The sequence below is a fragment of the Mus musculus genome, chromosome X, assembly GCF_000001635.26.
Source record: "Mus musculus strain C57BL/6J chromosome X, GRCm38.p6 C57BL/6J".
Lineage (NCBI taxonomy): Eukaryota > Metazoa > Chordata > Mammalia > Rodentia > Muridae > Mus > Mus musculus.
In genome coordinates this window covers 9,272,377-9,300,256 of record NC_000086.7, presented here as the reverse complement: position 1 = coordinate 9,300,256, position 27,880 = coordinate 9,272,377, and the positions used below count along the sequence as shown (strand labels likewise).

Sequence of the window (27,880 nt, the reverse complement as noted above, 5' to 3'; positions counted from 1 at the left end):
GAGTTCAGAAGAGGGCACTTAATCCCCTTAACCTGGAATTACAAGTGGTTGAGAATTGCTATATGGGTGCTGGAACCCAAATTTGGGCCTTCTCTAAAAGCATCAAATCATTATAATAATTCTCAGGCTATATAATCCAAATTTAAAAACGCAAAAAAGACTAAAGGTACACACAGAGAGAGAGAGGGCGCCAACCCACTGGCAACTAAAAATGTGAAAATAAAATCGAATTGGTTAGTCATCAGGAAATGAAGATTAAAACTCTCAGATTACTACACAACCACTAAATTATACAAAAAGAATAAAATCATAACATTTGCAGAAAAGGGGATGGGACTAGTCATCATTATGGTAAGCAAAATAATGCAGGCTCAGAAAGACAAATACTGCATGACAACTCTCATATGTATATTCAACAATAAATGTTTATTAAATTGAAATTTAAAAGACAAAACTTATCTCACTGCCACTATGAAGTTGCTGCAGAGGCATTTTCTGCAGCCTCAACCCTGACAAATGCCAAATAGAAAAGAACCTCGCCAGCAAATTCAACACGCATTACTGCAGCGGAACTTGTCCTACAGATCTAACCAGTACAGTGGACACTCGAGTCTGTCAAACTCCTCAACTCTCAGTGACAGACTTTACCTTTACCACGTTTTGTTCTTGAACATGAGCTACTTTAGCAGATTTGACTCAGAAACTGAAGACTTCTCCTAAAATCCAAACTTATATTTGATTGAGTTGTTAGATTGCCAGAACAAATATTCTGGCCCATCAGTTACAACCCACGAGATGTCAGCAGAGCTGTATACGCTACGTTCCCTGGCGATACTGAGTCATTTTGCTCTTTTCCTCCCCAGACATCCTACAATGTCTTGACTTCCATAACACTGCCTCCTGATAAGACTTTTTGTACTCCAAAAGTAACCCTCCCCCACCTCTTTATCCTCTTATTGTACTTATTTCATGCCCAAGACATAAGAATTTTACAGGTGTTAATCACTTAATTCTATCACTGCTATAATATGAATATAAAGTAGTTAGTGTTATTATCCTCACATACCCTGGTACCACTCAGCTCAATGAACAGTGCTGGTATTGAAAGCTATGCAGTCTCATTCTAGAAGCTTGGTCTCAAACAGTAGGCTTTTTTCCCACCTAAATAAACATATCTGGGTCTATTTCTCAGTTTCTCCTTTTTAATCTCTATCATTAACAAGAAAGGCTGTTATCCTTACAACTACCTGGATCCCCACTGGGACTAAAAAGACTTCCCTGACTCTTGTCAAGTTGATCACAGTTGTTTCCACTGAGACTACATTACCCTATTTCTACTATATGAGTGGCCCACATCTAAAGACCTTCTGAAATTATACTGCCTATGACATAAAACCAGATAAGCCTCACTTCACTAAGCTCATTCCTAGGGATCACCTCTGAGGACACCAGCAATGCTCAGAAGAAGCAGGGCAGGGACATACTCCTCTATCTGCCCTACAACTTGTTCCCCTCCTTTCTTATCATCCGGTCTCAGGCAGAGAGAAGAAGCATCGCATCAGTGAGTTTAGCTGGACAAGAAAATGCTGGCTTTGACAGTCCGATGAAGGAAGTTCTTGCATTCCCGTGTGGGGCCCTCGAATATGCTGTCCCATGGCCATTCAAAATGCAATGCAGAGGCTCTCCATTCAGCCTCATAGCCACAGCTAGGTCAAGGCAGACAGAACCTCATAAAAGCAGTGTGTCATGGACTGTGAACCTTATAAGCAATCAGCTATGGCCATTGGACCCCCTGTGGCTAAAATAAGCTATTGCATTTTCTCTTTACTAACAAGATAGACATTCTAACATCTATTAATCATCTCAGTGGCAATGCTTCTCAGTAACTCTTCCCCAACTCTTTATCCTTTTTTATTTTCAAATGCATTATTCTGTACTCACTATGGTTTAAACAACTTTTGTTAATTGAAAATTTCAAAAACCACAGCCTTCAGTTAGCTCTTTTTTTTATCATTCTACCAATACTCGGTTTTTAGATAAAAATACATGAGTTAAATTGATATACTTGATAGACTGTTTCTGGACAAAGATCTTGTATTATTTACTGACATCTGGCATATAGTATATGAAAATTTTTTATGGCTATAACGAAGTACCTGAAATAATCAACTTTAAAAGATAAAAGGTTTATTTGGGATCCTGTAGCAAGGTAGTACATCACAGCTGCGAATATGTGGTACAAAAGACAACTTTCCTCATGGCAGACAGAAAGCAAAGAGAGAAGTGGGGACCAAGGATCCAGTATCTCATTCATAGGGCATTCATCTATGATGTAAATTGGGAGAGTGGGCAGAGTGGAATATAACTTTCCGAATAGTGCCACTGTACCTAAACTGTACCTAATATCCAAACTAGTTGTAGACACACAAAAATTATGAGTTAGTAACAAAGATGTATTATTAAACCAATAACTACTATAGGTAAAACAAATGTAATCCTCTTCATTTACTAGTCTATCATCAATGTATAGATATACACACAGAAATATTTCCTCTAATTAATGTTGATATCTAGATCCTGTTCTACATGTACAATATGACACAGAAAATGTTCAGAAGCAGATAGTAACTCCATGTCTTGAACCGCAACCCAAAGGAAATTAATCTCAGATATCCTAAAGGCAAGAACTTATTCTAATTTTCTATAACATAATGAATACCATGTGTCTTTGTACTAACCCTGGTATAAGACGTATTAAATTTGTTTCATATTGTTTTTCCTAGAGAAGGTTCAATTCTATTCTGAGTCTCAATCATTGATAGGTGTCTTGAAGTACAATTAGAGATGCCAGAAATAGCTTTCAATATGTAGTAAGCAGCAAAAGTAACTTATATATGGAAATAAAAGGGTTGAATCTATAAACCGTCGTTCTTGGTCTCCCACATAATAATTAACTGAAGAAGCAACTTTAATTAGAAAAGGCCACTAACATCAATGATTCCTATCCATACAAAAGCATCTCTATGAGGGCTTCCCTGTATATCATTCACAGCACACAAAATGTATCACCATGTGAGTCTGTTTAACTCTTTCTATATATTCACCGTATTTCTTTATGAATATATAGCCATTAGTCAACTTTTCATTTTCTCACTTAACACAGAGTGACTAATGAAAACAGAAAATGAAAGGTGAAAAAATATACATGCAATTCAACTTCAAAGACAAACATCATATATATGTGTGTGTATATATATATGTATGTATATATGTATATATACATGCATATACATACATATACACACATACACTCATTATTAAGCAAGGGATATTACATATATAAGGGGACCATATTCATGACTTTTCCATTTTTGTGGTACAACATCAACCTACAGAAGAGTTATTTTGCCTTACAGTTCCAGAGGGGCAAAAGTTCATCAGGGATGAAGGACTGTAGGAGCCAGAGGAGTCAAGGACACCAGGACTACACAGCCTAGAGAATCAAGTAAGCAGGGCTCATGGGAACTCACAGAGACTGAAACAACAAGCACAGGCCCTGTATGGGTCAGAACTAGGTCCTCTGCATATAACTTATGGTGTTCTTGTGGGATTCCAAACAATGGAAATGGGGGTGTCTCTGACTCTTTTGCCTGAGCTTGGGACCCTCTTCCTCCTACTGAGTTGCCTTGTCCAGTCTTGATATGACGGACTGTGCCTGCTCTTACTGTATATTGTTTGGCCATGTGCAGTTGATATCAATTGGGAGGCCTGCACTTTTTGAAGGGAAACACAGGAGGAATGGATCTGGGAGAGAGGAGAGTGGGGGACTTGGGGAGTGGAGGGAGGGGAGTCTGTAGTCAAGAAATATTTTATGGGAGAAGAATAAAGAAAAAGAAAAGAGAAAAGGAGAAAAAAGTCCATCATGGCAGATAAGCAAAATAGCAGGAGGAATAGTGGCCAGAGCAGAAAGCAGAGTAATCAGATCTTCCAAGACAAGCACAACACAGAGAGCTATACAGCCTCAAACACAACAAAGCAGAGAGAGCAATACAGCCTCAAACACAACAAAGCAGAGAGAGCAATACAGCCTCAAACACAACAAAGCAGAGAGAGCTATACAGCCTCAAACACAACAAAGCAGAGAGAGCAATACAGCCTCAAACACAACAAAGCAGAGAGAGCAATACAGCCTCAAACACAACAAAGCAGAGAGAGCTATACAGCCTCAAACACAACAAAGCAGAGAGAGCAATACAGCCTCAAACACAACAAAGCAGAGAGAGCTATACAGCCTCAAACACAACAAAGCAGAGAGAGCTATACAGCCTCAAACACAACAAAGCAGAGAGAACAATACAGCCTCAAACACAACAAAGCAGAGAGAGCTATACAGCCTCAAACACAACAAAGCAGAGAGAGCTATACAGCCTCAAACACAACAAAGCAGAGAGAGCTATACAGCCTCAAACACAACAAAGCAGAGAGAGCAATACAGCCTCAAACAAAACAAAGCAGAGAGAGCTATACAGCCTCAAACACAACAAAGCAGAGAGAGCTATACAGCCTCAAACACAACAAAGCAGAGAGAGCTATACAGCCTCAAACACAACAAAGCAGAGAGAGCAATACAGCCTCAAACACAACAAAGCAGAGAGAGCAATACAGCCTCAAACACAACAAAGCAGAGAGAGCTATACAGCCTCAAACACAACAAAGCAGAGAGAGCAATACAGCCTCAAACACAACAAAGCAGAGAGAGCTATACAGCCTCAAACACAACAAAGCAGAGAGAGCTATACAGCCTCAAACACAACAAAGCAGAGAGAGCAATACAGCCTCAAACACAACAAAGCAGAGAGAGCTATACAGCCTCAAACACAACAAAGCAGAGAGAGCTATACAGCCTCAAACACAACAAAGCAGAGAGAGCTATACAGCCTCAAACACAACAAAGCAGAGAGAGCAATACAGCCTCAAACAAAACAAAGCAGAGAGAGCTATACAGCCTCAAACACAACAAAGCAGAGAGAGCTATACAGCCTCAAACACAACAAAGCAGAGAGAGCTATACAGCCTCAAACACAACAAAGCAGAGAGAGCTATACAGCCTCAAACAAAACAAAGCAGAGAGAGCTATGCAGCCTCAAACACAACAAAGCAGAGAGAGCTATACAGCCTCAAACACAACAAAGCAGAGAGAGCTATACAGCCTCAAACACAACAAAGCAGAGAGAGCTATATATACAGCCTCAAACACAACAAAGCAGAGAGAGCTATACAGCCTCAAACACAAAAAAGCAGAGAGAACTATACAGCCTCAAACACAACAAAGCAGAGAGAGCAATATAGCCTCAAACACAACAAAGCAGAGAGAGCTATATAGATTCAAACACAACAAAGCAGAGAGAGCTATATAGCCTCAAAGCCTGAGCATACTGATATACTTCCTCTAACAAGATTTTCTACCTAAAAATCCCCAAATAGTGCAAGCAACCAAGAAACATTATTCTAATGTGGTCAGACTGTCTCCCTTAATTTCTTTAACATTCCTTCAAAGTTTATGTTGAAGTGTGTAGTTTGCAGCTAACAAAATGATCTACGATAATAGCGTGGCAACACAACTATTTGGTAGAAATGCAGGCCACCTCAGACTAAGCTACTGATCTTAGATCCAAAGGATGTCAGCAAAGTAACAGCTGATATTGTGAAGAAGAGGCTGCTCCACATGCAAGCATACCTCCTGAATTTATCATTATCGTTGCGCCACATCAAAAAGAAACCTCTAAGCAAGAATGCAAACCTGTACTCTGTCTAGGCATCTACAAGTCCCAAATATCCAAACACAAAGTCACACACATCTCTGCATCCCAGGTTTCTTAATAAAAACATGTGCAAGCATGTGTACGCACACACACACACACACACACACACACACACACATACACACACACACACACACACACACACATATACACACACACACACACACACACACACACGGAGGTTAGAAACAGTGAAAATAAGGTAAACAGGAAGAAAACATGTAAAACAAACATTTACAATATTTAAGTCATTTTAAGAACCAATTTTCTTTCGTCTCAGCTACAAACTGTGTTTCTGTAACTCCTTCCATGGGTGTTTTGTTCCCAATTCTAAGAAGGGGCCAAGTGTCCACACTTTGGTCTTCGTTCTTCTTGAGTTTCATGGGCTTAGCAAATTGTATCTTATATCTTGGGTAATCTAAGTTTCTGAGTTAATATCCACTTATCAGTGAGTACATATCATGTGAGTTCTTTTGTGATTGGGTTACCTCACTCAGGATGATGCCCTCCAGGTCCATCCGGAGATCCATCCCATAATCAGCCTCCAAACGCTGACATCATTGCATACACTAGCAAGATTTTGCTGAAAGGACCCAGATATAGCTGTCTCTTGTGAAATTATGACAGGGCCTAGCAAACACAGAAGTGGATGCCCACAGTCAGCTATTGGATGGATCACAGGGCCCCCAATGGAGGAGCTAGAGAAAGTAACCAAGGAGCTAAAAGGGATCTCCAACCCTATAGGTGGAACAACAATATGAACTACCCAGCACCCCCCCACACACACTCCAGAGCTCATGTTTTTGCAAACCTTATCTGCCTCAGTACAGGGGAATGCCAGGGCCAAGAAGTGGGAGTGGGTGGGTGGGGGAGTGGGTGGGGAAGCGGGTGGGGGACTTTTGGAATAGCATTGGAAATGTAAATGAAATAAATACCTAATAAAAAATAAAGTAAAATAAAAAAATAACCAATTTTCTACATTAATCTTTAAAATGGTTTGTGTTAACAATCACCTTGTAGAATCTAGGGTCATGAGCGAGATGGGCATTTGGCCATGTCTGTGGTTGGGAGATTATCTTGATCATGTCAGTGGATCTGGGGAGATTCATACACTGTAAGTGGCACCATCCTCCAGCTAGAATGCAGGATTATACAAATGGCGAAGGGGAACAGAACTGTTACATGCAGCATTCATTGATTGCTCTCTGTTTCTTGACTGGATATAGTGTGCCAGTTGCTTCGGCTTGACTTTCCTACCATGAAGGATTATACACTTGCATTCTGAGCTCTCATAAACCCTTTCTCCCTACGTTGCTTTTTGTCAGTGTTTTGGGATACCAAGACAATTTTCTAACCTTTTAAGGAAATAGATGAGGAAAACAACCATTATCACTTTTGCTCTAAAAGAACTTGTGCCAAGGAAGTCACAAATCAAGGAGAAATGATAATATTGTAGTCAGAGAACAGAAGTCATCAAACTGTGTCCTATCTTCATATGACTGACGAGCGAAGAATGTGACAAAGTTCAAACACTTACAAAGCCAGCATATATACTACTCAGGCATATAGTGTCTTTACAGTACATTCATACATCCACTAGATTGGAAAATATTAAAATCATGACAAGGAGAGCTCACAGAAATTCCCCTCACAGGAATGTTATTTCCTAAAAGGAAAAAGAAACATGTATCTAAAGCAAACACGCCATGTGAAGATTGATTAATCAGACAAAGAGGTAGGCAGCTATTATATTATTTTCTGATCCTATTTAATAAGACATTACTGATGTTTTGAATTAAAGTCCAAAAGGGGACCTGTCATTAGTAAGTGAATCAGCACTATAGACATTCATGTATTGTTATCAACAAGATGTCTAGGAAACAACAACAACAACAACAACAACAACAACAAAACCCAGAAATTGGCAATTGTAGCTTGAGCTTGTAATCCCAGGATTCTGAAACGCAGAGGCTGGAGAACTGAGGGGTTTCTGGGTTAGATTGGACTACAAGGTAAGAACCTGTTACCAAAACCTTCCAAAAATTTTAAAATGAAACAGCAAAAAACAGACAAATAGATTATGTTTTCACAGTAACTTTATGGCTAAGTTAAGAAACTGGAAAAAATGCTAAATCTAAGCACAGTTATGTGAGTTCACAACTAGTTAAGCAATGTTTTCAGGCTCATATGTTTCTAAAGTTGCAGGGATTTCCATATTGTCCCTTCAAAATATCCAAGTTGTCAACTTTTGGATGAGGACAGATTGATAGTTAGGAAATAGAAGACCTACGAATATCATGATTCTAACTTTTATTTCAGCAATATGTTACCCTGAGAATGAATCCAAGAAAAGGAAATATAACAAGAATGATATTAAGTCTTTCATTTAAATATTTAAATGTACAACTATTTTGGAAAGCAGTTAGGAATTCACTCAAAAAATGAAAAGAGAACTAACTTCTGGATGATCCATCACTCCCTACTCCTGGTTACATACGCAAAGGAAATAAAATCCGTATGTTAAGTGGTATCTGCTTACCCTGCCTTAAGGCAGCACTATTCAAAAGAACCAAAAATGAAGGACAGGGAGAAACAACATGAATGTCTGCTAACTGATAAACATACATATCTATGAATATATATAATATATATGAATATATGTTTATATATACAAATATGAATATATCCAGTATAAATATATATGTGTGTATATATATATATATGTGTGTGTGTATATACATATTTATTTGCATATACAAGCATGTATGTATATATATACATATATATATATGGATATATATAATGGAATTCTACTCAGCTATAAAAAGGATTAAATCTTGTCAATTGTGGAAAGAGATGAAACTTTAAGTAATTATATCAGATGACAAAACCCTTACACTCAAAGTACCAGATGATCTCATTCATGTGTGGACTCTAAAATCCCTGACCACACAGTATGAGACTGTGGAGAATAATGGGGTGTGGCAGTGAGGGTGAGTGGCACTGATGTGTCAAAGCATGAGCACTAAGTTATAATCAGATAGTACTAGTAAATTCTGGCATGCTGTTGCACAGCACAGTAATTATACAGATGATCATATATACTTCCTAAACTAAAAGAGATTGTGTTGAATCATTTCATTATTGTGCCTGGCACGGGTCAGATAACCTGGAACTGGAGACACAGATGCTTGTAAGACAAAATGGGGATGCTGGGAACCAAACCTAAGAGCAAGCGTTCTTAACCACTCCCGATGGTCATTAGAAGAAGCTTTGATACTTAAGATGGCATTAGAGATATGACTAAAGGATATAAAGAATTAAGTGGAAAGGAAGACAGGCTAATTGTGAATATATAAAGATAAGTTGACAGAAGGGAGAGACAATGCAGCATGGCTTGGGTGGCAAAACAGGCTAGTGATTAGAGAAAGCTTGTTTCTGTGCATTTAATGTGAAAACATTCCACTCGATAGTGCTGATTCAGCAGGCACATTACCATGGGAGGCATTTACGTCTGTCTCTCAATCTCCTCTTGGTCAGGCTTTGTGGAAATAAGATCTATAGCAACTGAGAGAATCCTTGGCTAATGGCTAGACGAAAGAGACCTTACAGGTTTCTATCCATAAACTGTTTCAGAGCCTTGGATCACCAGAGTAGCCTACAGGGAAGTAGGAACCATACAGAAGAGAGTAATTTCTGACACAGCCATGATAAACCACACATCCTCCCACATCCAGCTCTAGTAGCTCCTGTGGGTTCACCCTTCAGCCTCCCTCTAAAAACCTTACACCTCATGTAAAGGCGTAACACATAAACATATTTAAAAAGCACATATTCTCACTCTGTCAGCATTTCAATGTATTTTAGACATTTTAGAGATTTGGAAGATCTTTGTGTATGCATGTTCTTATGAGTAAGCATGTAAAATCCTGAAACTGATGCTATGACTGAAATGTGTAGGCTTAGCTCGTGTAAAGGACTACATATACACACAAAAGACCGTCCGCTAACTCATTCTCCTAATCTGTCTCTAAGAACATAGAAGCTGAAGCTATTGCATTTAGATTATTCATAAAAAGCAGTCATTTCTGAAAACAAGCAACACGATAAAGTTGTGTTTGTTCATTTGTGTGTATGTCTCCAGGAGCTATAGAATGTGTTTGCCTAATGCAGAGCTCTAGAGTATGACCTGATCATACAGATGGATTTGTCAAATCACCAACGTTCAGAAACTGTGCAATAAAGCTATGTCTATGTATCCTAGATTATTCATCCTTCACACAAACATAGTAGAAATGACACAGAGGGGGGAAATTATTAATCATGATTTTCAACAAACACCTCGAAAATCAATAATTCAAGTTCCGTATACTAGCCAGCCTCTACCCATCTATCCAGTTAACTTCTGTAAGAACAACTGCAACTGTGTTCTGGTTAATTCTTATTAAACTCAACAGTAAAATAAACCCTTTATTGGCCCCCATCCAGCTTAGTGAAAAACTCCATTCACTCTCCTGCTGAAAGCGAAAGCATTCACTTTTTCACAGACTATGTAGACCTTACAACATTTGCCCCTGGATGGTTTCCATTTCCACAGTTGTGCATGTAATGGCTCAATTTATCATCTCTATTCAGACAACTACGCTCATATACCACAGGTTAGGACAAAAAAGTTCATTTGGGAGGCATGCCAAGAAAGCAGAATGAACTTGGGGGAGGAGGATGACAGAAAGACACAAGAGAAACAGAAGCATCATTAAGCTGGGTGCTACTCTAAGGTACTGCAGGCTATTCGTGTCTACTGGGGATCCAGAGATTCACCTAGATTGGATCCTAATTATCCATTGAAAGGACATAGTCTGAAGCTTTGCCTATTAACTGCCACCCCCCTTAGTTTTGAACTGATCTAATGAATGTTATCTTCCACACACCACCCAGCAGTACCCAAGCTTCATTCCCTGGCACAGGTAAAAGCCCTGAAAAATAAAAGAAAGCACTGTAGTGTGTGCTAGGGTACTTGCTCATAGTGAGTATTGGCAATCTGCTCTGAATCTTTTGCCACAGCTGCAAGGATATGTGGCTCAGGCTATCCAAGGATCTGCCATGGTTCACATTTTATCTCTCCAGTCTATTTATCCATTCCCAACTCTACACAGCATGCTCCTGATCCTAGGGTTCATTTAGATCTCTCACAAATACCACCATCTAAAAACTGCCAGAGAGAACTTTGAAGGGCATCGATAGATTTAAACTCTGACATTTGTTGATGGCATCACCATGATTTTCTGAGCTGTGTTGTGCTTTTGTCAAAGGATGGGGCTAGAATGGCCCTGGCCAAGCTCTAAAACACAAGCATCAGAATTTTTTAAACTATATTGGAACATGTCATCATCAATTGTACTGCCTCTGTCTAAAATAAGAGGTGGTCCTTACAGTTATTTGCTGCCATCTCCAAAGTCTGGGGCAAGGCATCTCCTGTGATTGGCTAAGCCCTGTTTCTTACCAGTTCTGGGCTATATGCTGTCAGGATACTGATCTAAACAGGGATCGCAATGGATATCCAGCTTTCAGTAGTTTTCCTTTCAACAATAGAGTAAAACAAAATGATTTCTAATTATACATTTATTTTAGTATTGCTGGTCAACATTCTCCTACTGAACTGGCTATATCTGCCATTTTCCTCGTGAATAGATAAGTGGCATATATACAGGTAACATGGTTTTACCCTTTCTAAAGAAAGAGTGCCTTTTAAACACTTAGCAACACAGGAAAAGATGACCATAGAGTCACATAATATAGAATCACATAGAAGGCAGATCTTGTTGATAAGTACACATTATGCAAAGTGAAAGGTCTGCCCTGGAATTTCCTTCTTGACTTGTACAGGTAAATCCAGAGGGCCAACAGGATACTCATATTTACTATTTTTATGTCTTTATGCTAACGTTATGTTTCTGTTTGATAGTGGGGGACAGCTTTTTTCGAGACAGTCCTACATAATTCATGCTGGCCTCAAACTCACTATGTAGCTATGAACAGTCAAAGTCCTTGACCCTCCTGCATCCAACTCCCAAGTGCTGGATTACAGACTTACACTACCATAGCTATTAAATGATTTCCTATGACTGGTAGAAAGAGGTGAGGATTTGACTTTAGAATTTGGGTATTTCTAATTGTAGTCATAGTTGACATAGAATAGAGTCATTAGCTGAAAGGGAACAGAGAATCTGCTCTGTCAGATTTCTACTCATTAGCAGATCAGTTAATACATTTAAATATAAACTAAAAATGTCATGGCATACAGGAGAACAGCTGTTTAAGATCTTGACTAGGGAGGTTTCTGATTTTTAAAATAGGCAATAAATAGGAGTAGATTCGTGAGTTTAACATAAATAAGCATGCCTTCTCTAATTTGCCAATGTTATATATAACAATACAAATATACATTTTAAGTTTCTTAGAATTGTTTTCCTAAAAACATACATATTCATGACCAAATGAGCTGCAATTACTCATAACAAATATTTAATATTATAAAAGGCCTAAATTTATGTTGAAAGAAAATGAATTTTGTTCTGTTTAATTATTGTATTCTGTTATTTTGATCAGTGTTTCTGAGGTTTTTGGAAAACTAAAGACCAAATATTCAGTGTATCTTTTTAAGATAATTTCCAAGTAAGATAGGATTCTGAGAATGGGCTGGTAAATCTACCAAGCCCACACTAAAAAGAGGTTCTAGCTTTGGGTCTGTAAATGACTACAATGGTTTCTGCCATGCTGTGAAAGGTGCTATGGGAGCAAGTGGTGTAAGAAGGCACTAGGTGTGCCCATGAAACGGATTAAGTCTGCTGGAAGGACAGAAACTCCTAATTATCCATCAGTCTTCTTTACCTCGGGAACTACAAGAAGCCCCTTAAAAGTTATGTGAATGAAGATATACTAGGAATCTCAAGATGATAAGGCTTATTATTTTTGAGACAGTCGCACAGCATAGCTCAGGCTGAGCTGGACTTCTGTCTTGCAGACTGGCCTTGAAATTGTGACAATTTTCCTGCTTCACTCAGCCTTCTAAGTGCTAGGAGGATTTCTTACTGGCAGAAAAGATACTGTGTCTGCCCTAAGGTACAGTGGTTTGCTGCTCTAGAATGGGAAAAGGGAAGAATGGTAAATCACAAATTTGATCATTATAGAAAACTGTAAAAGGTCTATGGAAAAAGAATCTAAAAGAGGTACACAAATAGGCACTAAAATTTTGCCAAACCTGTTTTAGTCTCTGTGTATGTGTAAACAAAAGAATAAAGAGTTATTTGTGGTACCACAGGTTAACTTACCAGTGTCTAAACTACTGAGGTAACTGACTTCCCCCTCCTGAGCAACAGTTAAACACCAGTATTTCCTCATGGAGGGGGAGGGGCTTTCATCCTGCTCAACTGCCTATAAGACCTCAGGGAGGGCTCAGCCCTCAGGCTCCCTCCATGAGGAGATAGTGATAGACAAAACTTGTACAGTTCTTGTATCACAACCACTAGGAGTTGAAAATGGCAAAACTACCTTTCTTATATTGGGTTTATTAGTAAGACAGTCCAAAGACACATTTGGTGATTTTTATTAAAACAAACCTTAAAACTGGTTGCCTTTCTGAGAAAATGGTCGTTTTCAACTGGTTTTCTTTTTGTGAAAATGAGAGTTTTGGGGTAGTAATCTGCTCTTATCATAAAGTGCTAAAACATAATTTATATTGCTTTTTTGTGAAATGAAGTGAAAATCATGGTTAAACTTGTCTAAGATTTGCAAAGAATCCTTGGAAAGAAACCATTTGCTCTTTCAACTCGTCAGAGCCAATGTTAGAGAAATTGACTTTCCTACATCAGTATTAACGAGCCACGGGGAGAAAAATCAAAGCAAAAGAGGTGCTCAGCCTTATCTTCATTAATCTTAGTGGAGGAAACCATGCTAACATAAGTACGGTTAGGATACTTATGTGCATGTCCTCCATCAGGCTCATTTCCCATCACCCACACAGCAGCTGACAACCAGCTATTAACTCCAACGCCAGAGGACATGACACTCCTTTCTCACCTCCAGGAGGAATGTACACATGTGGTACAGAGACATACATGTAGCCAAAACACTCATACACATGAAACACATTTTGTAAATTGCAGAACAGTTTAATACTGGAAAGTTAGCATGATATTTAACAGAACAAGATTTTGGTTAATAAAGCCCAATTCAAGTTCCAGTTGCCTAACCTATTTGGCCTACCCAAAGGAAGATTTAAGTGGTTTTTGGTTTTTCTGTTGTTGTTGTTTTGTTTTGTTTTTGTTTTGTTGTTTGTTTTGTTTTGTGAAATAGGGTTTCTCTCTGTAGCCCTGGCTGTCCTGGAACTCACTCTGTAGACTAGGCTGGTCTCAAACTCAGAAATCAACCTGCCTCTGCCTCCCAAGTGCTGGGATTAACTGCGTGTGCCACCACTGCCTGGCGGTTGTTCTTGAAAGTGAATTCTTGAGTACTTTCTTATGCCACCTCTAGGACAAGAGAGGGTGGTGGTCATAGCTGGTAGTCCCAGTTCCCATCAGTCACCTGAGCATCAGGCAGAGCTAACTGCTCTTTAGAAAGCACCCTGAGCATGTGCGGACAGGGGAGGAGAAAGATGCCACTGTTCAGAGGAAACAAGGAATGGTCAAGATCACATGAAAAGAATGTGGTACCCTAGGACCTGAAACTAAACTCTTCTGATTCTGCTGTGAAAGCTGACTGGACAGCCTCTGAGAAGTTCTGTCTAAAAGGCAGCAGCGGCATAAGCCTAGGAGCTGATGAAAAGTGAACACCCCAAATGTGGACACTTAGAGGCAGGGGCCCCAGTGCTAAGTTGGAGCAGCTCCTGAGTGTTAGTTATCCCATATATGTTCTGTGAAACATTAGGGGCAGAGTTTATTCATAATACATGAAAACTCTCTAAAACCCAGGCTCAGCCTCTGATGACAGGAGCTACAAGGTTTTATGACGTATCCTATCACTGAAAACCCAGAGCTCCCTTCTGAGAACAGCACTGAAGATGTTCATAAATAAGTTCGTTAATACTGTGTAACTATTTCGACCTGCTTGAATTACAAGGCAGTTAGACAGTAGCATTTCCCCACTACTGTTATTTAGATGACCAGTGTGCCTAAGACAGAGGGGGCATTCTAGCACTCAAAGACAGAGGTGGTCAGAACTCTGTGAGTTCAAGGTCAGCCTGGTCTATGGAGTGAGTCAGGACAGTCAGGACTGTGTAGAGAGACCCTGTTTCAAAACCTAAGAAGAGGAAGTGGAGGAGAAGGAAGAGGAGGGGAAAGAGGAGGAAAGAAAAAAAGAAAGGATGCTAGAAGCATATATTCTATACAGCATCATAGCACTGTATACCTACTAATTCTTATATAAATCCTTTTGTAATGAGGCAGAAATTCTAAAAATTAAAAAAAGGAAAACTACCTATAGTTTCTATTTTGCATATTTTTATTATTTTTTAATCTTTTCTTTTTTACAGTCCAGTCGTTATCCCCCTCTGGGACTGCCCTCTGGCTGTTCTTCATCCCATACCTCCTCTCCTGTCTCCAAGATGTCCCCACTCCACTAGATCTCCATACTCCCTGGGGCTCCAAGTCTCTCAAGGGTTAGGTGCATCTTCCTTCACTGAGTCCAGACCAAGCAGTCCTCTGCTATATGTGTGTTGGGGCCTGGGACCAGCTAGTGTATGCTGTCTGGTAGGTGGCTCAGTATCTGAGAGATCTCAAGGTTCCAGTTAGTCCAGCCTGCTGGTCTTCCCATGGAGTCTTCTTCCAGCTTTTCTCTCCAATGTGCCTGGGAGGCTGGAACCAAATTCCTGGCCTTCCAAGGCTTTGTGGGCTCACAGACTACCAGGACATCTTCTCTGCCCTCTACCTTAGCCAAATCCTCCCACTGCCACCAGGCCAAAAGTGCTTACACATCACCATCTCCTCCCACCAAGACAACTGCCCACATGGTCCCTATTAGAAATTTCCTCTGGAAATCAAGTTCCCCACATTAACGACAGCTTCAAACCCACCATCACCCTCCCGGGTGGTTCATAACAACCTCTAGCTCAAAATGAAGAAACAAAAGGAGCCAGGATCAATGGGGTTCGATCTAGATGCTTTAATAGCATATTTGATTTGCTCCCCCAGCTAGTAGGACACTGGGGCAGGGTGAGGCTGAAGGTGCGGTGAACCTCCAGACTCTTGAGACCCAGGCATCATCAGTTGTCATCCTCATTCACTGATGTGCCACCTGGTTTGAAGAGTTGGCGGAGCTGTTCGTTGTTCTGTACCACCAGACGTACATCCTCTGGAGTTACGCGCTTCCTGCCAGTGGTGTGGGCCACCTCACCAGCCAGTTCGAGGATGTTCGATGTTAAGTACTCGAGCACACTCGTGAGGAATGAAAGTGCGGAAGAGCTCAGGCGACTGGAATGGAATTCCTCTCGTAGGAAACGATCTACAAGGCTAAGAGGAAGCTCACCTCTCTGGGAGCGGGTTCTTTTCTGTCTTCTTCGCCTTTGCATTTTCTTGGCCATGATGTCTGTGTGGAGGTTTTGGCTCAGATGGCCTTCTCTGTTGGCCCGAGGCTCTCCAAATAACCAACCTTCTCACCCACCTAAGAAGTTATCCTTGAGAGGACTTTGTTACAACATACTTTATGATATCACTGGTAGCCACTGAACTCTGGTGTTCAGTGCAGAAATGCCCATATTAGGAAACAGCACATCTTACTGAATATGTCCTTTTTATCTTTTCTCATTTTCATGTGTGTGTGAGACTGTGTGAGTGAATGTTTGCATGTGCTCCTGTGTCCTGTGTGGCCACACATATGATTCCTAAGGCCTGAAGTTGGGAACTAGACTCACCCTTGATCAGTCTTTTATCTTATTAACTAAGATGAGATCTCTCAATCCAAGCCAGAGCTCACCAATATAGTCTTACTAGCCTCCTTGCTCTGGAGATTCTGTCTTAGCCTCACACAACTGGAATTGTAGGCAGGCCACCAAGCCCACCTGGTTATATCCTCCTCTTATGGGAACTCTTTCTCTTAGATTTTTACAATCTGACAAGGCCTACGTGTTCATGTTTTCTTCTTGATATGATGAAATGTTTCTAGGTTTTAGAATCTAATAGGATAGGTAACATTTATCATGGCACAACACTGTACTTATAGTAAAACTGAGCTAGAGAAAGTACCCAAGGAGCTGGTGGCAGCTGCAACTCTATAGGTGAAACAACAATATGAACTAGCCAGTAACCCCCGGAGCTCCCGTCTCTAGCTGCATATGTATCAGAAGATGGCCTAGTCAGCCATCACTGGAAAGAGAGGTCCATTGGTCGTGCAAACTTTATATGCCTCAATACAGGGGAACGCCAGGGCTGAGAAGTGGGAGTGGGTGGGTGGGGCAGTGGGTGGGGGAGGGTGTGGGGGACTTTTGGGATAGCATTGGAAATGTAAATGAAATAATACCTAATTAAGAAAATATTGAATTTGTTCTATTAATTAGACTGTACGGAAGGAAGGAAGGAAGGAAGGAAGGAAGGAAGGAAGGAAGGAAGGAAGGGAGGAAAAAAGAAAGGAAGGAAGGAAGGAAGGAAGGAAGGAAGGAAGGAAGGAAGGAAGGAAGGAAGGGAGGAAAAAAGAAAGGAAGGAAGGAAGGAAGGAAGGAAGGAAGGAAGGAAGGAAAAAAAGAACCTTCCAGTTAAAATGTAGCAGGCTCCCATGATTCCTGAGTCAAATTCACAAAAAATGACAGTTTCACACTTGCAAGCAGTACCATGCTATAAGGAAGTCTAAACTCTTTCCACACAGAAAAGAGGTCCAAAAACATGTCGTAAATCAGTCTTCAATGATTTAAAGCTCCCACATATTTGAGCCCCCTCAGCTGGTCTACACTAGAGTAAGTGAACTTTTCCTTTTGAGTTCTGGGAAAAATACAGATTTATAAACCCTCCTCACCACAAAAAAAGTGTTATTATTTTAATTCACTGGGATTTTAGGTTAGCAAACGGAACACAGACTCAGAACAGATGCACATATCAACTGACTTTACCTGAATAAAAACGGTTTTGTTTGTCAGTTGAACCCTAAATGTAAGCAGAATTGTTTTTAACAAAAAAGCATGCATACATACATCTTCCAGTAGTGATGTTCTGCTCCAAGACAGTTATATACAGTTGTAGGGTCAGTTGTGGGGCAGAGCCTAGGAAAGCCTGTATCACTGATGCCCGGCTGAATGCAGAACGGTGGGTAATCAGCTTGCCTTCTGCCTGGCCAACCTCTTTCTCCACCTCCTCTGAAAGGCCATCTTTTGGCATCTGTCGTTTCTTAGTGATGCTCACATAAGGTTCTTCATTCTGGTCGGACTGACAGTAGATACAAAAGACTTCACAACACCTAGAAACAAATCAATGAGTCAGAGACATTAATGACTGGCAGAATTTTTCCCTTTCTCTCCGTCATCCGGTTTTCACTTCGCCTGATTCTCAAACCCTTGCCTGGCTATTATAAATCTCTGCAATCATTCACTCTCGGGATCAGTTCTAAGGAGCTGGTTTTCTGCAGCCCTCCAGTAGGCCAATAAGAACAGAGAACCAAGCAAAGTTAACACTGAAAGCTACCAAAGCTAAGAAAACTAGGGTGTGGGAAGTGCTTCACTGCTAGAGACCCTCAAAAATGCTTGGTTTTCTTCCCAAAACATTAACTGTGCAACTGTAGGTAAAGCACTTACCAGAACTTTTCCCTCAATCACAAAATAGAAAAAATACCTTGTCATCCTGCTGTGAAAGAGTACTAACAGGGGGTAATGCTGTTTGGTGTAAATGTTCCACAATTCTACATGAAACAAATGCCACAAATCACCCTAGTTTAATATATGCATGTGTACACACACACATTTGCAGGCTCAGCACTGTCTAGTGGCTGGAGTCTAGAGGCTGGAGCAGAGCGATTGTCAAGGGTCCAAGGCCAGTGTGGGCTATATCATAAGCTGCAGATGAGCTACAGATTAGGCTAATCTATGGGGCTTGAGGGGGTGGGGATCATGAAGATGAATAAAGTTGGATTAGTGTACAGCACAGAGTTGATTGTCATTTAGAATTTTACTGGAAGACCACAGCATATTACCTATTTCTTAGCTCTAATAAGCCCGAGTAGGCCACCGCTAAATTCCAACTTGTCCAGGGTTTAGAAAATATCTTATTTAAAAAAATCCCAAACCTGCTCTAGGAACTGATCCTTTACAAATGACTAAAATTTTCCTCTCTACATAATAGATACTGATGGAAAGAAAAAGTACTGATACCTATGATTTACTCTGAAGCATATACAAATGAGAGAGAGGGAGAGAGAGAGAGAGAAATGGGGAGAGGGAAGAGAGAGATTGAGTTGATGCATGGAGAGATGGAAAGGTATATGTGAAACAAAATGCTAATTGTAGAATGTAGTTTGTGGGTCATTTGAGTATGCGAGTCAGTAAGATTTTCTTCTGTGTGTTCGAAAACTTACATAATGAAGTGCTGGAGAAAATAGATTTTTCCTAAGAGCTAGAAGAATGTTCATGGCCTTGGGTTTTAACACTGAATGACTTTTATGCCCGAAACAGGCACTGTCATAACAATCTTACAAAGCCACTAGATTTTATGGCTTTGTCAGTTTTCTTGAATGTTGGTAACTTTATATTATCACCTGGAGGTATCTATGACAACCTGAGTACATTTGTCATTTGAAATAGTAAAGCCCTTGATGCACAAAAAGAAATATAAGAACCTTTCTGGTGAGCACAAAGAACAGACTTCATAATTATTACCCTTTTCACTTGTTTCTTGGGGGTGGGGTGGGGTATGGTTTATGTTTGAGAGAAGGCAACATATATGTTGCAATATATATGTAATCAAAAATGTTTTAATATATTACATCAAGACATGGTAGACTACTTTGTTCAGAAGAAAATTATAACACTTAAATTTAGTTCATGAATTCAAGCCCATCTCCTCTAAACTGAACACCTCTCAATACTGTTGAACCATTGAAAGAAGCAGAGTATATCTGGGTCCTTTCAGCAAAATCTTGCTAGTGTATGCAATGATGTCAGCCTTTGGAGGTTGATTATGGGATGGATCCCCGGGTATGGCAGTCTAGCTGTCTCTTGTGAGACTATGCCGGGGCCTAGCAAACACAGAAGTGGATGCTCACAGTCAGCTAATGGATGGGTCACACGGCCCCCAATGCAGGAGCTAGAGAAAGTAGCCAAGGAACTAAAGGGGTCTGCAACCCTATAGGTGGAACAACATTATGAACTAAGCAGTACCCCTGAGCTCTTGTCTTTAGCTGCATATGTATCAAAAGATGGCCTAGTCGGCCATCACTGGAAAGAGAGGCCCATTGGACTTGCAAACTTTATATGCCCCAGTACAGGGGAACGCCAGGACCAAGAAGTGGGAGTGGGTGAGGAGGGGAGTGGGGGGGATGGTATGGGGGACTTTTGGGATAGCATTGGAAATGTAAATGAAGAAAATACCTAATTTAAAAAAAAAAGAATTGTTTTGGCAAAAAAAAAAAAAAAAAAAAAAGAAGCAGAGTATAGAAGACAGGTAAAATGGCCATGGTATTTATTCTCAAAGAGGTAATGATAGCAAAAGCTTGGAGACTCCAACTCCATTCATTCAGAGGGGTTCACTATCTGGATGGGGTAATAGGGGCATAGACCAAAAAAGTATAATATGTAACAAAACATTTATTTTGTTGTACTTTTGGTTCACATGATAGTTTCAGATATACCAGCTCACAAAGAAATCTTACTAAAAGAATTTAAACCAGCATCATTTGTAATAGCAAAATCCTGGGATTATTTTAGAGGCCCTCGTGTAAGGGAAATTAAATATATCAAAGCACATCCACTCACTTAAATACTATGGAGTTATCAAAACTGATAGCTTAGAAAAACACAAGACTTTGGGGCTTGTGAAATGTCTTGGTGGGTAAAGGTGCTTGCTGCTAAACCTGAGCACTTGAGTTTAATATCTGGGTCTCCCTCACATGCTGAAAAGAGAGTACTGACTCTGCCAAGTTGTCCTCTGACCTCCACACAAACACCAAGACATGTACATGCACACAAACCCACAGTCAATCGATCAAAATTTTAAAAATTAAAATACTGGGCTTAATAACACCGTCTGCTTAACATGTATTAGGCCCTAGGCTCAATCCTCAACACATTAACTAAATTAAAATAAAATATCATATTTTCTAAGCTAGTTTATCATATTTGATAAGGGAAGCAAGTTATAAGAGAAAATTTTACACATATAAATATATACAATCTATGCATAAATACATATGTACATACAGTAGATTGACAGAACTGAATTACATTGACTCAAAAGTACCAGTTGTTAAATAAAAATTGTATAACCAAGATATTAAACAACTAGTATCTTGGTTAGACTTGATGGGAATAAGTATAGTTTGGAAATCAGCAAACCCTTAGAACCCAAGTTCATTTTCCCTGACAGTTTATATTCATAACTATATGTCATAACTATACATATAGCTATATATAGTATGTATAGTTTTCTATATAGTTATATATATATCATATATATATATAGTTATATATATGTAGTTATATAGTTATATATACATATACAACAAAATCATTAAAAAGTATTCTCTTTAGGCAGTCAAGTTAAAGTTTTATTTTCTCCACTGTGCAAATATTTTCTGCATCTCTGTTATTATAACAACTGTTCTTTACTTGCGATATAACAGTCAAATTTTTTAGAACTTTTAAAGACCAAAAACAAACAACGAAAATGGTAGAGCACGCTAAAAGCTGCTGAATTAAATGAACGAAGGAAATAAGGGTTTGTAGGTGTCCCTCAACAGAGAAATGGATACAGAAAATGTGTTACATTTACACAATGGAGTACTACTCAGCTATTAAAAACAATGAATTCATGAAATTCTTAGGCAAATGGATGGATCTGGAGGATATCATCCTGAGTGAGGTAACCCAGTCACAAAAGAACACACATGATATGCACTCACTGATAAGCAGATATTAGCCTAGAAACTTAGAATATGCAAGATACAATTTGCAAAACACATGAAACTCAAGAAGAAGGTAGACTAAACTGTGGATAGTTTGTTCCTTCTTAGAATGGGGAACAAAATACCCATGGAAGGAGTTACAGAGACAAAGTTCAGAGCTGGGACAGAAGGAAGGACCATCCAGAGACTGCCCCACCTGGGGATCCATCCCATAATCAACCACCAAACCCAGACACTATTGCATATGCCAGAAAGATTTTGCTGACAGGACCCTGACATAGCTGTCTCTTGTGAGGCTATGCCAGGGCCTGGCAAACACAGAATGGATTCTCATAGTCATCTATCGAATGGAACACAGGGCCCCTAATGGAGGAGCTAGAGATAGTACCCAAGGAGCTAAAGGGGTCTGCAACCCTATAGAAGGAACAACGATATGAACTAACCAGTACCCCCAGAGCTCTTGTCTCTAGTTGCATATGTAGCAGAAGATGGCCTAGTCGGCCATCAATGGGAAGAGAGACCCTTTTTCTTGTGAAGATTCTATGCCCCAGTACAGGGGAATGCTAGGGCCAGGAAGTGGGAGTGGGTGGGTTGGGGAGCAGGGCAGGGGGAGGGGTTAGGGGGCTTTGGGGATAGCATTTGAAATGTAAATGAAGAAATATCTAATAAAAATCATTTATAAAAAAGAATAATGTAATTCTATTGATGCTTAAGTAAACTATGCAAAATTGATCATTTATAGAATTTTTGAATCAAAGTTCTGAGATCAACCATCCAAATGAAAAAAAACTTTCCAGGAAAACAAATCTAATGGCACAGGTAGCCCTGAAGGTGGAGTTTCTCACAATCCACTGCTTTTCTTAAGAGATACATTTGTCTGGTGAGATGGCTCAGCAGGTAAGAGCACCCGACTGCTCTTCCGAAGGTCTGGAGTTCAAATCCCAGCAACCACATGGTGGCTCACAACCATCCGTAACGAGATCTGACTCCCTCTTCTGGAGTGTCTGAAGACAGCTACAGTGTACTTACATATAATAAATAATAAATCTTTTAAAAGAAAAGAGATACATTTGTCTCCTTTTCCCCCTTTGAGACAGGGTCTCCCTATGTAGGCCCTGGCTGGCGCAGATCTCAGTACGTAAACCAGGCTGGCTTTAAACTCAGAGAGATCTGCCTGCCTCTGTCTTCTGAGTGCTGAGATTAAAGGTATGCGCCACCACTCCTGGAGTATCTTAACAAAGCTTCATACTTCATATCTTATAAATTTGTGAACCATCCCAAGACCTCCTCCTACTACTACTTAAAAATAAGAGACAAACTACTACGCTTCTCTTGAAATTCTGCCAAGACTTATCCAACTATTCCAATTTTGTTCAGAGTTTGTTTTCATTGCTGATTCTCTGCATGAGCTACTTGACTAAAATCACCCAAGGTACCTAGCTCAGTGCTAGAGGACAAGCATCTTTCATAAAAATCAGTATCATGTACTCCATGGTTCAGGAAGCTTGTGTGTAATGTCTATACAGGTAAGTAAGGCTCTACAGTCCTCTGCTCAACTCGGCCTCTGCATTGCTAAAACAGTCTATAAAGGATGACTATAGTTGTGTTCCAATAAAGCTTTATTTAAAGAAACAGATGGTGGTATGATTTGGTCAGTGGAACTTAGTCTGTAGACCTCATGATGATCCATCCTTGCTGAGAATTAGTAACCTGAGCCAATTTGTTTTCCACTTGGTTCATTTTTCAAGAATACTATAACTCAATTGTCAACTACAACAGCAGTTTGTTCCCTAGCCAAAACCAGGCATATTGATGACAGCACAAATAATGTGAGGTACCAAGGACCCTAATGAAAAAACTTTTGCCAAAGACATACTATGATTTCCAATCAGCCACCCTATGTCCATGTGAGACACATGCTCTAAGAAGCTGCACTAGAGAAGTATGCTGGTTAAATAGACAATATTATGAAAACTTTGACAAGCCAATTGCTTAAACTCCTGGACTACAGAAATAAGATCTTATCACTTAGCTCACAGGGTTTTACTGTAGATGGAATTAAAAAAATATGTGTATTTTGCTTTACAAATGTGAACTGTTATTATTTTAAATTATTTTTGAAGTTCCCTATAGAGAAATGCTACTGTGCATTACTTTGCAATATTTCATAACAATTTTAGACTGTTTTAACCTACTTATTATAAACCTAGTTTTTTTAACCTCTCATTTTGTTTGCTAAATTGTGCTAGTAATATAAACGAGGAGGAGATTTCTTGAAGTTGTCATTCATTGATACTTATTGCTCTCAATTAATTTATGGAAAGTTAACATAACTGGGACAATAATAGGAAACTGAGGGTAAAAAAAAAAAAATCTCCCTTCTGTTTTTCCAGAATATCTAGCATAACTTATAGTAAGATTTTTCCTTCAAATTAGAAACAAAGGTAATTCAAGGTACTTATGCAAAGTTCATTTTTGAACCCAGGCTTCTGTAGAAAGAACCACAGAAACTATAGCTATGCGTTTAAAGACTAAAATTACAGTAAATAAAGGAAATAAGGAGTTCTAGGCATGTCACCCTGAAGGAAAGAAGACACAGAACTGAGTTAACAGGTTTAGCCCACGATCATCTGTAGAAGGTATTGGACACCTCCATTTCTCAATACTGGGGATCTAACACAGGGCTTCAAGCATGGTTAGGCAACCGTTACACTCAGTAAACGGTTGTGTGCCACTTAATTTGGTTCATCATCATATTGCATGAACTCAAAAACAGCATCTCCCTAAAAGTGGTAGTTTGGCAAACTTGAATAGAAGTAAACTGTCCCCACCCCCACCCCAAACAACCGTAAAACATTACGAAAAGCCACTGCTAAGGGATAGAAGTGAGAAGCAATGTGAACCTCTCATTCTGGGGGATAATTTGATCTTTCTGAAAAGCTGATGATTTAGGAGTTCAAATTAGAACCAGCAGTGGGGAGAAATCCCATTAAGGTTCTTTTTGAGTCCTCTTAACCAAAAAGACCACTTTGTTTTCCCTTTCATTTGGAAGCTAAGGATCTTGGAACTGCATTTTGTATGTGTTAAGTTCAAAGACTTAACGAAGTCCAGTACCTTCTTGATATGAATCAACTATATTAGAATGGGAGACTTCTTTCCTTAACGAAGTTTTTCTAAGAAAACTACTGTGGTAGCTGAAGGATACCAGATTATAATAAAGGAGAAAATTGTATACATTGATGTGTAGGAGAAAAGGCGACACTCAACCGTGTGCCACTCGGTAATACTGTCCTTAACATCAGTTGCTCTGCTGTTTTTTACAGGCAATACTCTATTAACTTTGGCTTGAGTGACTCTTAAAGTTATGAGACACATCTAAATGACAGTGGTGATAGAGGATTCTTACTTTAGGTTGTTTAATGTTGCCCACAAATGACTGAGCATTTAAAACTATAAAGATGGAGCTGCTGATAAAATGCACTACTGCACACTCCCCTTTCTTTGACTGCACACAGAGAACATGATGGACCTAATTGCATTTTGAAAGAAAGTCTGGGGAACAGGTTCCACATCCTCATTTGCCCTGTGTACAAAATGGGGGCAGGAACTGAGGAAGCCTGGATCAACGAGGGAGCGCTGGCTTAGTATGCCTAAGGCCCTAGACCCAACCTCCGCCACCAAAATAATAAACTTACAAATAAAGATACCTACTTCCTGGCAAGGAGTCAATCGGCTAAGGCATGTAGGTATGAACCAAACCACTTAGCACAAGGAACTTTTGAGAATTCTCAGTTGCCCCACCCAAATTTGAGTTCCCTCCCCACAGATGGCATTAAATGATGACGGCCTTGTCAAATCTCACTTACTGAACAGGACCACTAGCAGGACCATGGGGCTCCGTTAAGGACGAGGATTCTCTACCAGCTAATTAAGAGCAGGGCTTTAAGGGTTAAGTAGCCCTCAGCCATTTTTTCTGATTCGCCCCTGACTGTCAGGTCCTCCACAGCAAGTTCTTCTCACTCCTTTCTAGGATTTCCTGGCTCTTCAAGAATGGGAAACCTGGTTTATGAAGTTTGCCACAACTGTCGAACTGCAAGTCGGTACAGTAAGCTAGAAAGGTTGTGTTTAAAATGGCATGTGAGGTTTGAATATTGTGAATTTTTTTTAATTTGTACATAAACTTTTGCTTTTCCTATGGTAAGATAAAAGATATGAAAACAATACATTTAAATTCCCTTCACGTTCTGAGATTAAGGTCAAGTCCGTTTCATCAGTGTGCATTTCTTCTTGATTTGTGTTTATGAAGATTAATTTCTGGGGCTAAGTTGTAGCTTGCTAGTGGAGCATTTACCTACTCTGTACCAGGACCTGGTTTCCATCCACAGCACCACAAACGGCGGTAACCACAAAAATAATGTCTTTTCCAGAAATGGCATTAGCGGTTTCTCTTAACACAAAGCATGTTCCTGTCCTCAAGGCACCTTGTGTACCACATTTCATGACTATGTTTACAATTGGGCACACTCAGAAGACATCTCTGGTATGTGTGTCTGCACTCTAGACAACTCCCATCACACCAAGGGAAAAGTAGAGTACATGGACTTGTAGCCTTGAGTAGATGAACTAAGTCAATTTTCACAAAGCTCGTAGAATAGTGCCTGATAAACAGTTAAGTGCCACACACTTGATAAACTAAATTAAATGACCCACAAGGGCTCTGACTTGAACAGCACACGCCCTTAGAGTAACTTCCAAACGTTTGTACCAGGACCTCCCAAGCCAGTCCTACAGAGAAAGCCACATATTTTCAGGGGACCAAATAAAGACAAAAACTGCTACTCTCTTGGGCCAAACCGAAGTGAAGAGTGACAACTGTCTACGATGGCTCCCGAAATCCGGGCCATCTCGGTTTTAGCGACTGACTGGCTAGGATCCAGTCTCATTCCCAAGATTGGAATGACTTGGGAAGGCAGGGCGGGTCAGCCCTGGTTCAAGCCACCTGTCTGTCCCTTTTCAGGCAAGGTCCCCTCCTCCTTCAGCTGGGGCAGCAGTGGTGGGGACAGCCAGGGGACCGGGGCCTAACGGTCGGTTGTGGGTTCGACACGTACCTGTACAGGGGCCCGAGCTGGAGCAGGTGCATGAGCAGCGCCAGTGGGCGATCGCGGCTGAGGTCGCGGTGGACGAAGAGGAGCGTGAACTGCACCAGGGCGCAGGGCATCAAGGAGAAGAGCAGCGTCAGCACCTGCCACATGCGGTCCCCTGCGGAGCGGTAGGTGCTGCTCAAGTAGAGCGCCGCCGCCGTCTCGGCCACGAACAGGAACACGGACGCTATCACCGAGGCCGGGAATTTCATCTCCGTGCCTCAGGGACTCGCACCGCGGCCGGCGGCGGCGGCGGTGGCAGCGACGGCGGTAGCGGTGGCGGTAGCGGCGACGGTGGCGGTTTCCCGAACGACTCCCAGCATGCTCAGCCCCGAGCGGCTCGCGCGCAGCTCAGCCCGCTGAGGGCTCGCGGGCCCCGGCGCGCGCTGCCACCCGGCCTGGGGGCAACCGAAACAGCGGGGGTGGGGCAGGTAGCGTGGCCCCGCTGGGACACGCCCACGCGCCCCGTGCGCAGCCGCCGGCGCGCGCCACACTGCTCGCTGGCCGCTCGTCACAGACTGTTCCGGGCGGGCCGCGAACCCGTAGCCCCTGACAGCCCGGGCCACGGCCGTCCCGCCCCCGCGCTGGGGGCAAAGTCCCCCCCCCCCCCCCCCAGGAAGCCATCAACCGATCTGGCCCGCCTGCAGCCGCTGGGTCCTAGAGTCCGTTTGTTCTGGGCAGTGCTGGGAGCCCTGTGGCAGTCAATTCAATAAACAACAAGCAGAAGAGACCAGACTTGGGGGCTGGGAGAGTCTGAGCTCCGGATCCACTGTCTGTTTACTGGGCGGAAGAAAAGCCTGATGAAAAGTTCAGCTTGCCCTGCCA

The 27,880-nt window shown here is 40.9% G+C and overlaps 2 protein-coding genes across 2 annotated transcripts in view; both read right to left on the bottom strand.

The window, feature by feature from the left end:
* Window positions 1–27,473, bottom strand: part of Xk (X-linked Kx blood group) — a 40,462-nt gene extending 12,989 nt beyond the window's left edge. The window contains exons 1-2 of the mRNA NM_023500.2: window positions 27,023–27,473; window positions 17,998–18,260 (exon numbers count right to left, since the gene is read on the bottom strand). Coding sequence (NP_075989.1) covers window positions 17,998–18,260; window positions 27,023–27,267 — 508 coding nt within the window. The 5' untranslated portion in view covers window positions 27,268–27,473. The remainder of the gene's footprint in view (window positions 1–17,997; window positions 18,261–27,022) is intronic.
* Window positions 15,969–16,493, bottom strand: H2al1m (H2A histone family member L1M). Its single transcript, NM_029588.3, has one exon. It carries the CDS (start codon window positions 16,396–16,398, stop codon window positions 16,081–16,083), a length of 318 nt encoding a protein of 105 aa, NP_083864.1. The 5' UTR covers window positions 16,399–16,493; the 3' UTR covers window positions 15,969–16,080.
* Window positions 27,474–27,880: the final 407 nt, after the last annotated feature.